The sequence below is a fragment of the Tachypleus tridentatus genome, chromosome 6 (genome assembly GCF_004210375.1).
Source record: "Tachypleus tridentatus isolate NWPU-2018 chromosome 6, ASM421037v1, whole genome shotgun sequence".
Lineage (NCBI taxonomy): Eukaryota > Metazoa > Arthropoda > Merostomata > Xiphosura > Limulidae > Tachypleus > Tachypleus tridentatus.
Genome location: NC_134830.1, coordinates 77,492,151 through 77,507,517, shown reverse-complemented (window position 1 = coordinate 77,507,517; position 15,367 = coordinate 77,492,151). Strand labels below are relative to the sequence as shown.

The window sequence follows — 15,367 nt, the reverse complement described above, 5'->3', positions numbered from 1 at the left end:
CACCAGTTCATAAGTCATATGGGACAAGATTTGGAAGGCCAGTGGTCAATATAATTCTGTCCCCCTTTTGATCTTGTTCTCTGATGACCAGAACATTGCCAATACTCTCAGCAAAAGCCTTTGCCAGGTATCTAGCACTTCTGCTTCATCTTCCACCTTCTTAGCTATCAAGACTCAGGCAAAGCGATCACCTCTTTTCTTACAGGCTAATAGTCTCTATGACTGTAACTGCCCCTTTACGTTGGTGAAACTCAAGCTGGTTCTTCATTGTTTGGCAGTACATTGGTTGAACTTGATATGCACTACAAGGTGCTGTGTCATCTCTCTCCTACTTCTCTTGCTGTTGTTATGGTTCTCTGGCAGGAGAATGTTTTTCCTGATGCATGTCACCAGGCTATTGTCCTGCCTTTCTCTAAGCCTGATAAGGGTCCCAAGATTCCTTCAAACTACCTTCCAGTTGCTGTAAGACCTTAGAGAGGATAGTTATTGCTCATCTTTTTTGGTTCCTTGAATCGAACAATCTCCTCTTGCCCACCCAGTGTGGGTTCTGATGAGAGTCCTCCACTGTGGACCATCTGATTCGAATTGAAATGTTGATCAGAGAAGCCTTTCTCGAGTGACAGCATCTTGTGTCAATATTTTTTTACCTTGAGAAGGCTTATGATACAACATGGAAGTATGGCATTTTGTGAGACCTCCATTTATATGTATTGCATGCCCATTTGCCCCTTTTTATTAACAATTTTTTAATGGACAGGCAATTTCAAGTTTGTGTGGGTTCGACATTTTCCTGTTTTTTTTTACAGGAACTTAGAGTCCCTCAGGGTTGTATCTTGGGTGGTACACTTTTCAGTATAAAGATTAATGCCATCACTGGACTCCCTCTTACTGTTGCAAATGGGCTCTATATCGACAATTTTCACATCTCACGTCAGTCGCCCAACATGAGGTTTATTGAGCAGCAGCTACAGAGTGCCCTCAATCGTTTACTGAAGTGGGCCACATCAAAAGGTTTTAACTTCTCTTTCTCTCTAAAATCATTTGCATGCACTTGCCACCAACGGGGTATTCTTCCTGATCCTGAACTCTGTGTTGATGAAATTGTGCTTCCCATGGTCCCTGAGACTTGTCTGTAATTGAAAGCTGATCTTTATACCACACATCAAACAGATACGAGTCAAATGTACAAGAGCTCTGAACATCCTCTGTGCCCTCTCTTCCACCTTTTGGGAAGCAGATCAGTGTTATCTGCTAAAGATATATTGTGCTCTCATTTGATCAAAACTGGACTAAGGGTCACTGGTATGTGGCTTTGTCAGGATCTCAGTCTTGAAGGTGCTGGACCCTGTTCATCATCAGGGGTTTCAGCTCTACACGAGGGCTTTCAGCACATTCTGAATCCAGAGTTTGTACACATCATCTCATGAACCTCTTCTACACATCCACCGTTTGCAACTGTCTTTACTGTATGCCTCAAACCTTCAATCTTTACAACAGCATCTCACCTGGAGTTGTGTTTTCCTTCCTCAGTGGGCCATGCTTTTTCAGAACAGATGATTTGCTGTTGTTCCTTTTGGCCTGTATATTCAGGTGCAGTTGGATGAATTGGGTCTGTCATTGGATGACATTGCTATATTCACTGGTCAGCCCATCCCACCATGGCTTATTACCATCCACAAATGTGGCCTTTGTTTGAGTCATCTGAGAAAAGCGGATACTTCCAATTGGAATTACCATCTTTTGTTTGCTGAACCTTTTTTGAGCCATCCTTCCATTCACATTTAAATGGATGGTTCAAAATCAGGTGACTCTGTAGGTTGTGGTGTGGTGATTGTGTGCAGAATCCCCTCTACAGTTTCTGTGTTCATTGCTGAACTGTATGCCATTTCTCTTGCCCTGGATCACATAGAAGCTAAGCAGTACTCCAATTGTACTAATAATACTAACTCACTTAGTTTTCTACTGGTGCTGGAATTGTTTCATGTTAGTTCCATCTTGTTTTTGCCAGTATTCAAAACAAATTGGCTTATCTTTATTTAACCAGATACCAGGCCACATTGGTATTTGTGGGAACTGGCTAGCTGACACCACAGCCAAGTCTGTCTGCTCTGGCACTGTCACTGCTATGCCTGTTCCATACATGGACTATGGTCCTGTATTCAAGGCTTGGCTCCCTGCCAGTTGACTTGGAGTGAGCAAAGTGAAAACAAGTTTTTCCAGATCAAACCCTCTATTGGACTTTGGCCATCTTATTTCCATAAGAATAGGAAAGAAGCTGTTCTAACTAGACTATGCATTGGTTACAGTTTTTTAACTCATTGTTTTCTTTTATCTGGGACTGATGTACCAATGTATTGTCTGTGTGATACTCAGATTACAATAGACCACATTTTACTGTCATGCCATCATTATGACTCTCAATGATGTCATCATATTAGACACGTTTTGTCCCAAGCCTTACCCCTGATGCTGGATAGTGTCATAGGCAATGGTGACACTGTCCACCTTACAAATGTTTTTAGTTTTTTAAGGGTTATTGGTCTTTTTAATGCTATTTAAGTTTTTAATTAAAAATTACTTTTTTAACACAATTCTTTTTTATGAATTTTAACAATATTAATTTTAATTTTTTTATCAGTTGCTTGTTGAAGATAGCCTTGTTACTTTGTGCCATAAAATGCCAACCAACCAACAAATTAATCTTTGTCCATTGTTGAGAGCGGTGTCTCTAGCTTTTAACTATTTTTCTCACCTTATACATATTAGTTTAACAGACTGTTAAATTAATTTTTTTGATTTCTTATTTTAGTTAAGTGTGTATTACTTGTGTTTTAAAATTTATATTTGAAAGGTTTAATGATGTGATAAATTCTATGATTTGTCTGAGTAAGCAATTGTTCACAAAGTTAGGAGTGTAAACAAAGTTTTGCCAGGTGCTAAACTGTCTCTGTCAACATTAGTGTCATATTGTCTGTTGAGTTGTGTTGACATGAATAATAAGGCATAAAGCACAGGAAAGTGGGAAAAAAAAACTTTAAGCCAAACAATGAAGATTTGAAATTACATGTATGACTCAAAGATATTTTAATATTAGTGCACAAAGCCTTAAAGTATGTTAATGTTTCTTAATGTTAAATATTTCATTGCACTAAATGTTGATGGTTATGGTGATTTGGTGGAGAAAATGTAAAGTAAAATACATTTTAAATATTTCTTCAGGAGGTTTTAGGCATTATGCAAGTAAAATAATGTTTTCATACTGCAGGTGAAACTGTTCAGAGTCTGAGTGCAAATAACTATATCAAATAACATTTTTATTAGAAATTGTAGAAAAAAACAGAATTAAATATTTTATTTTTCTCACACTACTTACCTTTATGAAGGTTTTAGTTAAGTGTTAAATAATTTTATCTTCTGATTTTGTATGTAACATACTTCAGTCTCTGTTATGTAGTCAAGTAGGCAGCTTTTTCTTCTGAATATGTACACATTGGAGGAACATATTGGTTTAATAATTGCTTTCAAAATTTGTTAAAGGAGAGAATGATAAGATATTAAAGAAATAAACAAATGAATGGATTAGTTGGGTTTTTGTATGTTTGTTGAGGTCAGGATCAGTGACTGCTTGAAGAAGTAGTCATTCTTTGTGCAGGCTGCAGAGAAAGATGCCACACTATCTAAGCAGCAAAGAGCTGCTGCTTGTAATAATAGCATAAGGATCGTGGAAATGGACCAGAGATCCCTCACTATCACATTTCTAAAAACTGAGATGAAAGAAACTGGTTTCATTTATATGTTAGACTTTCAGAATGAACATAAATCAATCAGAACTGAAGATATTTCATTATTTTGAAGGTTTAACTAATTCTTGATTGTTTAAATGATTTTCCATACCAGTTTTGGATCAGTAAGAAACATTTTGGATAAGTAAATAAAATTCATCTTAACTGAACATTTCTCAGACATATTCTTATTAACATTGTAACTAGCTTCAGAAGTTTTTTGTTGCATATTCCTGATGACCTCCAGGTCCAGGAAAGTAATTTTGAGCACTGTGTATGTGTATGCCCATAAATATTGGGTAGTAATATTGAATTTTATTTGTGCACTGTGTGTCTTGTTATTGAATTAGGTAAATATCTTCCTAACTTAAAGGTATTTATCTATATGTATTAATGATCCAGTTGTCTAATGAAAAGGTACCTGTGTTAACCACAAAATTTAATGTCATTTTTTGTTGTTGTTGCTAGCTTCATGTATCTTGTTACTTGCTTTCTTGCTCAGTTGAGCCTGTGTTCATCTCATTGAGGCTGTAAAAGTTGAAGTAGTTACCAAACTGGAAATATTCTTCTCTCTGGTTATTCATGTAAACTTGGTCTATGGGTAGTTCACTCTGTTTTATGTATATGGATGGATAATACTGATATTGTTATTGAAATTTATAAACTGATAATCTAGACTAGGAATATGTGTTTTGCACTTATGATACATTTTCTAGTGTTTGAGTAATTATGATGAAACTTAACAAATACTGTTAATATTGTTGTACAATAAGGACATTAGAGGGTTTTCAGTAGCATACACAGTTACATTCTTGCACTTGAAACAATCACGCTTTCACTCCAGTGTCACTCTTATTTACATCCATATGTAATGGAAATCTTTAAGTTATAAACTGAAACTAAATTACTTTTTAATGACTGAAATATTTGGTCATGTTATTTAGTCGATCTAAAATGTCTGAGCTTTCTTTAGAGTCTAGTTTTGCAGCTATCTTGGAAACGTCAGTCACAATTCAAAGTATACAGAATCATAATTCTGCCTTTTTTCACAAGTCAGAACCAGCCTCAACCATTGATTTTACACACAAGCTCAATGGATATTCTTTCCCAACCTACCAAGAAACTTCATCTCAAACTACATAAATCTTCATGTGTACACATCAGTACAAGGTTTATCACAACCTACTGAGGAACTCCACGTGTCTATATTAACTCACACTTTTAAACCAGTGTTATTTAAACAGCATTTTTATTGGGAGATTGAAGTATACCTACTTTACCTACATAGGTATTTCTCCAGTTGCAAGCCTAGTAATGTAAGATTCATCAGATGCTAAGTGCTGGTAACATTTGCAGTAGGTCTACCTTTAAAGTCAAGATTGGAAAAGATAATTTACTTTTTATCTGTAATACACAGACATAAGAGCAACACTCACCTTGATATTATATTTTGTCTCTGTTAGCCAGTTGGTTTTAATTTGTTAAAATAACTTTACTGGGAACACTTGACTTGCAAAGTTCTATAAACACTACGGTTCATAAAAGATTAACGTTATGTTTAGTGTTTTTAGGAGCTTTTACCAAAGTTAATCCTAGATGAGCTGGTTGTCCGCCACACGATCAAAATTTTGTACCCTCTTTGTTTGGTGACCATAGCTTGTCACTGGTCATCTTGTACCAGTTAGTTGAAAGGACACTTGCTGTCTTACAATAGGATAAGGTTGTTGATGGCTTTCCTTGCTTCTCAAAATTATGAAAACATAATCACAATGTTGTATATTTTAGTTTACATAACATAGCTTAGGTTACTGGGGCAGGGACTCCATATCACAGAGCTCAAATACTTTTTTGCATCAGTGTAAGTTAGATTCCAGATTGAAGGGTATTAGTCCTTTTGTATCAGCTAGTATATAAATAAATTAGATATTTAATTAAGGTTATTTATAAATAGATAAGTTATAGTAAAATTATTTTTTGTACTAACTTTCACATTTATTTTCATTGGTTTAGTATGATAGAATATTTCCTGTTTCTTTGTATCACTTGTTTTTAATTGTAGCATGTTTTCTAACATTCTGTCTGAAATCTATGATTTTAGCAAAATATTTAGTCAAATTAATTCTGAGAATTTAGGGAGTGAAAGTAAAAGGAATGTATAACACCATGTCTGCCATATCTGCTGTCTGTAGCTCAAATGAGCCACTACCAAGGTTCAACAGATACACTGAGATACAGCAAAATACAGTAGGGTTTCAGACATCATTTATATTGTATCAACAACAACTATTATGATGTGAACTAAGGAAGGGTTAAACACTGTATTGTTTTGTTATTTACATGTAATTAAGTCTAACTACATTTAATGTGGCTAAAATGTGAATTTCAGAGCTTATGGTTGTTTCTATCAGAATATAAATGAACCTCCATCTCATGAGATTATGGGTTTGTTGTAAGAGTCACCGTTGTACAAGTCTATCATCTGAAAATTACAGGCAAATGCACAGGTAACTCATGACAAAAACTGTACAATTATATGTAGTGGTGTAATATGGTATAATTTCCAATTATAGAGTTCTTTTGAGATTATATTCATAAACACACACACACACACACACACACCATAAAGAGTCGATAAGAAAGGTTGTTTTTTTTTGTTTTTGCTAGTTATATTTCGGTAAGCCAAGAACTTGCATGTTATGTTTTCATGGATAATTCCTTTTTTTATTCTGTACTTTTAGCAAGCCCCGGTGATTCTTGCAGGAAATGAAGAACAAAAGAAGAAATACTTGACACGACTCATAGAAGAGCCTTTAATGTGTGTAAGTTGTGTGTTTTTATATATTGTACACAAGGTTTTAGTGCATGTGATGAAGCTGAGCTCTTTTGTATTTCCTGAAAATTATTGTGCATGACAATTTATGCATTTTGTTTTTGTATGCTTCAAAGCTTACTATTTCTCATGTGAAAGCTTATTGAATTGGATTAAAAATTGTTTAATATAGTCAAAATATATTTTGTTTATTAATAAAGATTTTCTGCAGTTGACTTCAGCCTGCGAGAGGTTGCATTGAATTTTTATTTTGTTTAATTTTGGCCTAAAAAAGTGTATAAGTCAAAGAAAGATTATTGAATTTAATGACAAGGAACCCACTTTTAAGAGATAAAACATTTGTTCACGGCTTGACTGGGTAACAAAAAACTTCATTGTAACTATTTGAGGCTTTGACAACCTTGTGCCATGTTCAGGTCATCTTGAGGATGACATAACATTGTAGATGTACTGTACATTTACAATGAAGTGTTTCATTACCCAATCAAGTCATCAAAAAAGTTTTAAAAAGAGCTTCACTAGTTTCTACATTACCAGTTCATGATAACTGCAGTATAAATTTTGATGATACTTAAGTTTCCAGTTTTATGGCAAACTATCAAACAATCATATCTTATTTACTGCCTTCATAAATTTAGGAATCTAAAAGCCCTAGTAAGGAGGAATGTATTATAATGCCCAACTATTTTCACTCATGTTTTTATTATAGTTGGGGGCACTATACAAGTTTTCCATTTATTCCTATAGAATTATTAGATATAGTAATTCATTTTTATTTGATTGTTAGATATGTTCTTTTATTATTACTATTCTTTTAGGCCTACTGTGTAACAGAACCAGGAGCAGGCTCTGATGTAGCAGGAATAAAGACCAAAGTTGAAAAAAAAGGTGACCGATGGATTCTCAATGGTCAGAAAATGTGGATAACTAATGGTGGAAAGGCTAATTGGTATTTTGTTTTTTACAGAAGAATTTAGTGACGTTAAATGCGTTGTTTTTAACCTTATTCATAGTACATGTACAAAGTACATTTTATTCTATATGTAAAAGAAGAAAGTTGCTGATTTTACAAGAACAGGTTTATACTGAAGGACTACTTTAGAATAGATGAAGGTTTTGAAGAGATTTCTGAAAAGAATTTTCAGATTTGGGTGATGTGTTTCAAGAGTAGTTTCTAACCAAGAAGTAACATTGCTGACTACATATTTGTTGCCAGTTAAATTATAATAGTTATAAAACATTGTTTGCTCTTGTTGTGTTGTTTAGGATTACCAAGATCTAATTTGAAGTAAATAAAAATGATTAATGTACTACAACCATCATTATGTGGTTTTAAGAGGATATACAAAGGAAATACAGAAATCACCTTGCTCTTGAATTACTCTGACTCTGTTTGTTGAGGGGTAATCTGGAAAAAATTATTTAGTTATGAAACCTGACTTCTTCTATACAAAAGATATTGTTTAGGAATAGCTTGCCAAATTTTGTGAAGCATTAAAACTTATATGCCTACTTTCATGGTTGTCTGGAGTTGATCAAAACTATTAAGCCTATATCAAGAGTTAAAAATTGACAAACATGGTTGATAGCAGTTCCAAACTGGAAAATAATACAATCACTACTTGAAAGATGACATTACTTGATAGCAGTTCCAAACTAGAAAATACCTTCTCTACTTGAAAGTTAACAAACATGGTTGATAGCAGTTTGAAACTGGAAAATAATCCCACCTATAGTTAAAATTTGACAAACATGGTTGATAGCAGTTCCAAACTGGAAAATAATACCACTTCTATTTAAAACTTGAGAATGTGGTTACTTAAGGATATAAGAGGCTACAATGGTTTGTAACATAACCACCAGAGATGTTGTTACTTGAGGATATAAGGTGCTAAGTGATTAGTAACACAACCATTAGAGATGTGGTTACTTGAGGATATCAGGTGCTACAGTGGTTAGTAACACAACCATTAGAGATGTGGTTACTTAAAGATATAAGGTGCTACAGTGGTTAGTAACACAAGCACTAGAGATGTGGTTGCTTGAGGATATCAGGTGCTACAGTGGTTAGTAACACAACCATTAGAGATGTGGTTACTTAAAGATATAAGGTGCTACAGTGGTTAGTAATACAACCATTAGAGGTGTGGTTACTTGATATTATATACTATAGTGGTTAGTAACACAACCATTAGAGATGTGGTTACTTGAGGATATCGGGTGCTACAGTGGTTAGTAACACAAGCACCAGAGATGTGGTTACTTGACAATATAAGGTGCTCTAGTGAATAGTAAAGCTCAAAATTTACAGAGGTTTAAATAAATACATACATGTGTCACATAATTGTGGAATAGAGAAGTTTCAATATAACTGGACAAACAATGAAGGAGACAGCAGTTATAAAAATTATCTTAAATATTAGTATAGGGAAAAATATTTGAATGTTGACATTCTGATCTACACAGTAAGTGTTCTGATGTTCATTTTAAGAAAAGTGTTGTGATAAGATATCAGGAACAAGACTTTTTTTTTTCTCTCCAAACCCTCTGAAGAAATATTTGACAGTTATCAGTGATTTATCTCTAGGGCTTCTCTAAGAAAGTAAGGTGCCATTTGAAGTTAGAATGAAAACAAAATAAAAAAGTATTCCACAAAAACTTAAGAAGATAATGTGTAACACATAAAAGAAAAATTATTCCGTATTTTTTTTTATCATAATTGTGTGAAATCTTAAAAATACATCTTTGTCAGCATCTTAAGGAAAACTGTCTATACATTATCAATGAACATTCTAATTTCAGCATCTTAAGGAAAACTGTCTATACATTATCAATGAACATTCTAATTTCAGCATCTTAAGGAAAACTGTCTATACATTATCAATGAACATTCTAATTTCAGCATCTTAAGGAAAACTGTCTATACATTATCAATGAACATTCTGATTTCAGCATCTTAAGGAAAACTGTCTATACATTATCAATGAACATTCTGAGTTCAGCATCTTAAGGAAAACTGTCTATACATTATCAATGAACATTCTGATTTTAGCTTCTTAAGCTTAATTTAGAATAGATGCTCTGTTTTTCCTTGTTCTTTTTTTTTATCATTCCTATATGTCATCTATTTTCTCAATATAAAGCAAATTTTCCTCACAACTCTAAGCCTTTTTGCTTCATTATGTACAAATGTTTAAATACACTGTTCCTGTTAAGTTAAATGATTTCTCAACTGATGTACATAACAGTAGTTATTCTTAATTTCATAAGTTAAAGCTAGTTTCAATAAATTTCACAAAATGTTTTTCCTTAAGTTGTTGGTGATGGTTATTTTTAGGTACTTTGTGCTAGCTCGAAGCAATACAGATCCCAAGTGCCCTGCTAGCAAAGCCTTAACAGCCTTTATTGTAGATGCTGACCTACCTGGGGTGTCTGTTGGAAGAAAAGTAAGAATGTTTTCCTTAAGAGTTTTTCAAATTCTTTAGAGTTTCAAAATTCAGAGGAACTTGTTCTATGAAGTTTAATAAAAATGTTTTTGAAACATTTACAATATATAAACAGGTTAAGATATTTGATTGAAAATAGCATCATGATAAGAAAAGAAATATTTGTTCCTCATAATATCGAGGTTTGAGTATATTATGGTAAAATTATTTTAAATATACAAATTCACAAACTGTGTCACAACCACAGCCAAAACAATATTGGAGAAAAACACCATGTTTTAAAACTATATTTAGGTAGTGTTTTATAAGTAGTGCAATACCACCAAACCTGAACAAATAAATATGTTCAGGTAGAATACAAGTTCTGCTTTAGGGCTCAAAAACTCTAAAACTGCTTGACTTTCTGACTGGCTATTTGACTGCAATTGCAACATCTTTCTTGACTGATTTTCCTTCTTCAAGAATGGGTTTTTATACAAAATCTTTTTGGTATTATTATGATCTTCCAAATAGTGTTCACAACTATCCACAAGTAGATCTGATGCTTAATTGGTTTTTCTTTTATTGTTTTGTAATTCTCAAAATCAGGACCAAAAACACTTGCTCATTGGTTATAAAGTCAGTAAGTCTGCATCCTTCTTACTTGTACGAGGTTTGATCAAAAAGTTCTGAGACTTCTTTTGTTACAGGTGCACGTAGAGAGGCAGTGAGCTTCAATGAGGTGTATACAAAGTACAAATGGTGATCTACCCCATGAACAAGCCATTTCTCCAGAGCTTGTACCCATGTTGCGCAAAACGTGTTCAAAGACAGATGTATCTCTTGCCTGTGTTGTAATAAAAAATGGACAGGAAAGAAGAGCAACGTGTTTGCATCAAGTTTTGTGTTAAAAATGGTAAAGGAGGAACAGAAATACTCAAAATGTTAAGAACTGCTTTTGGTGATGACTGCTTAAGTAAGGCTGTCATTTATCAGTCGATAAAATGCTTCCAAGGTAGCCAGGAATTGGGGGTAAAATGTCAGAACCAGAAGGACTCTTGGATTAAGTTCACAACCAGCATATCTTCTATCACTAATTCCAAAGTCATATGGGACAAGATTTGAGAGATCAGTGGGCAATGTAATTCTGTTCCCTTCTTGATCTTGCTCTCTGATGGCCAGGAAGTAGCTGATACCTGGAGCATCGCCAATACTCCAGGTGAAAACTTTTGCCAGGTATCTAGCACTTCTGGTTCATTCTACACCTTCTTAGCCATTAAGATTCGGGCAGAGTGATCACCTTTTCTCGTTTGAGCTGATTGTCTCTATGACTATAATCATCTCTTTACACTGGTGGAAATTGAACTGGCCCTTCATTGGTCTGGCAGTACATTGGTTGGACCTGATGATGTGCACCATTTATTTCCTGCTTTTCTTGCTATTTTTCTGATTGCTTTTAACTGGATCTGGCAGGAGAATGTGTTTTTTGATGCCTTGCACTGGGATATTGTCTTACCTTTCTCTAAGCTTGGGAAGGATTCCAAGATTCCTTCAAACTACCGTCCAGTTGCTTTGACAAGCTGTCTCTCTAAGATCTTAGAGACAATGGTAATGCTCATCTTGTTTGGTTCCTTGAATCAAACAATCTCCTTTCACCCACCCAATGTGGGTTCCGACGAATGTGCTCCACCATGGATCACCTGATTCAACTTGAAATGTCAATCAGAGAAGCTTTTTTTAAATGAGAACATTTTATATCAATATTCTTTGACATTGAGAAGACTTTTGATACAACATGGAGGTGTGGCATTTTGTGAGACCTCCATTTATATGGGTTACGTGGTCATTTGCTCATTTTTATGAAAAAGCTTTTAATGGACAGGCGATTCCAAGTTTGTGTGGGATTTGACACTTTCCTGTTCTTTTCTACAAGAACTTGGAGTCCCTCTGGGCTGTGTTTTCAGTGTCACACTTTTCAGTATAAAGATTAATGCCATCACCAATCTGACAACAGCACTCCATCACAGACCACCTAATTTGACTTGAAACATCAATCAGAGAAGCCTTTCTCAAACGCCAACATCTTGTATCAATATTCTTTGACATTGAGAAGGCTTATGACACAACATGGAGGTATGGCATTTTGCGAGACCTCCATACATATGGGTTACGTGGCCATTTGCCCATGTTTATTAAAAACTTTTTAATGGACAGAAGATTCCAAGTTTGTGTGGGTTCAACACTTTTCCCGTTCTTTTGTACTGGAACTTGGAGTCCCTCAGGGCTGTGTATTGAGTGTTACACACTTCAGTATAAAGATAAATGCCATCACTGAACAACTCCCTCTCACTGTTGCGAATGGGCTGTATGTCGACGACTTTCACATCTCATGTCAGTCGTCAAACATGAGATATATTGAGCAGCAACTACAAACTGCCCTCAATCGTGTACTGAAGTGGACCATAGCGAACGGCTTTAATTTCTCTCTCTCTAAAACCGTTTGCATGCACTTTTGCCACCAACGGGGTATTCACCCTGATCATGAACTTCATATCGGTGAAGTTTTGCTGCCAGTGGTCCTTGAGACCAAGATCTTGGGGCTTATCTTTGACAGTAAGCTGATCTTTATACCACACTTAATGCAGCTACGGGTCAAATGCACAAGAGCACTAAACATCCTCTGTGTCCTCTCTACTACCAGTTGGGGAGCAGATCGATGTTCAGTGTTAAAGGTATATCGTGCTCTTATTCGATCAAAACTTGACTATGGATTAAGACCCTCGGCCTTAACGATGCTAGATCTCATTCATCACCAAAGACTTCGACTCTGCACTGGGGCTTTCCGCGCCTCTCCAGTTCAAAGCTTATACGTTGAATCTCATGAACCTTCTCTGCACCTTTGCCGTTTGCAAATATCTTTACTATATTCTTCGAAACTTTGTTCCTTACCAAAGCATCCCACCTGGGGATGTGTTTTCCTTCCTCAGTGGGCCATACTTTTTCAGAACAGACGATCTGCCATTGCTCCATTTGGCCTTCGCATCCAGGCACAATTGGATGACTTGGGTCTGTCCTTGGATAACATTGCAGATTCCACAGGTCAGCCCATCCCACCATGGCTTATTACAGACCCCAAATGTGATCTTTCTTTCAGTCATCTGAAAAAAAGCAGATACTCCAGATTGGAAGTACCATCATTTATTTAATGAACATCTTTCAAACAATCATTCCGTTCACATTTATACAGATGGTTCCAAATCAGGTAATTCAGTGGGCTCTGCTATGGTTTGCTGTGGTTCGGTGGTTGTGCGCAGAATCCCTTCTACAGCTTCTGTGTTCACTGCTGAACTGTATGCCATATCTCTTGCCCTGGATCATATTGAAGCTGAGCAATACTCCCACTGCACTATTTATACAGACTCACTTAGTTCTATACTGGCCCTGGAATCGCTACACGTTGGCTCACACCCTGTTCTCGCTGATATTCCAAACCGACTGGCCCATTTCTCATTAACTGCTACTTCTATCCAGTTTTTCTGGATACCAGGCCATTTTGGTATTCGCGGGAAAGAGCTTGCAGACACGGCAGTTAAATCTATCCGCTCCGGCACTATCACCACTGTGCCTATTCCGTACATGGACTATAGTCTTGTATTCAAGGCTCGGCTCTATGCCAGCTGGCAGTCTACTTGGAGCGAGCAACACGACAACAATCTTTTTCAAATAAAACCCTATATTGGGCTTTGGCCATCTAGCTTCCATAAGGTTTGGAAGGAGGAAGTTGTTCTAACTAGCCTACACATTGGTCACAGTTTTTTAACTCATCGTTTTCTTTTATCTGGAACTGATGCACCAGTGTGTAGTTTGTATAACGCTCAAATCACTATCAGCCACATTTTACTTTCTTGCCATCGTTACGATTCTCAACGACGACACTATTTTCAACATGTTCTGTCACAGGGTTTATCTGTAACATTGGACAGTGTTATTGGTGATGGTGACACTGTCCACCTTCATAAAGTTTTTAGTTTTTTAATTGCATCAATCTTTTTAATCTCATTTAAGTGTTGGATATTTATTCATTACACCTTTTTAATTGTGGTTCCCTTTTCACAGTTTCATTCTCTCTAGTTCAATTTGACATTGAAAAATGGCCAGAACATTAAATAACTCGACACCAGGACTGAAAAGGCCAACTTCAGGTGACTAACGCTGCTGTTTGAACTACCCGTTAGTCGTCCTGGCGAGTTGTTATTTCAATTTTGCTGCATGTCTTTTAAACTTTATTACTTTACCCTTTGGTACTGGCCATAATGACACATAACCTGAAACCAGGACTGGAAAGACCAACTTCAGGTGAGTGACGGTGGTTCTGGTACTTGCCTGTTAGTCTTCCTGGCTGGTTATGATCATTATATTCTGCTATAGAAGTTCTTCACAACTTTATAGATTGGATCTCAACATAGGTTTTATGCAATTTTCTGTTTTGTTTTTACCTTCGTTTACTTTTACAAATTTTACTACATTTACTTTACTTTTACCTTTTTACTGGACATTTGGCTACTCATTATTACGATTTTGCTATATGTCTTATAAAACTTCTATTATTTTACATTTTGATAATGGCTGCTATGACACATAACCCGGAACCAGGACTGGAAAGGCCAACTTCAGGGGACTGACGGTGGTTCTTGAACTTCCCTGTTAGTCTTCCTGGTGGGTTATGATCATTACCATTATGCTAGAGAAAGTCCTTTACAACTTCTTTTACTCTGCTTTCTCTCTTCACATTGTAAACTAGGTGTCAACATTGGTTTTATGCTTTTTTCTGTTTTTCAATGATGTTTTGTTTTACCTTCATTTCCTTTTCTGTATTTTACTACATTTAATTTATTTTTACTTTTTTACCGGACGTTTGGCGCAGATAGCCTAGCTGCTTTGTGCCATAAATTACTAAATCAAACAAACAAGCCATCATTACCATTATGCTAGAGAAAGTCCTTTACAACTTCTTTTACTCTGCTTTCTCTCTTCACATTGTAAACTAGGTGTCAACATTGGTTTTATGCTTTTTTCTGTTTTTCAATGATGTTTTGTTTTACCTTCATTTCCTTTTCTGTATTTTACTACATTTAATTTATTTTTACTTTTTTACCGGACGTTTGACGCAGATAGCCTAGCTGCTTTGTGCCATAAATTACTAAATCAAACAAACAAGCCATCACCGAACAACTTGCAAATGGGCTCTATGTTGACGACTTTCACATCTCATGTCAGTCGTCGAACATTAGGTATGTTGAGGGGCAGCTGCAAAGTGCCCTCATTTGTTT

The 15,367-nt window shown here is 35.6% G+C and overlaps 1 protein-coding gene across 8 annotated transcripts in view; it reads left to right on the top strand.

Moving 5' to 3' along the window:
* LOC143252854 (medium-chain specific acyl-CoA dehydrogenase, mitochondrial-like) overlaps positions 1-15,367 on the top strand; it is a 60,139-nt gene that overhangs the window by 17,912 nt on the left and 26,860 nt on the right. For all 8 annotated transcript variants that reach the window (XM_076505633.1, XM_076505629.1, XM_076505636.1 and 5 more), the window contains 3 exons: positions 6,521-6,601; positions 7,431-7,561; positions 9,950-10,058. In XM_076505633.1, the coding sequence (XP_076361748.1) occupies positions 6,521-6,601; positions 7,431-7,561; positions 9,950-10,058 (321 nt within the window). The remainder of the gene's footprint in view (positions 1-6,520; positions 6,602-7,430; positions 7,562-9,949; positions 10,059-15,367) is intronic.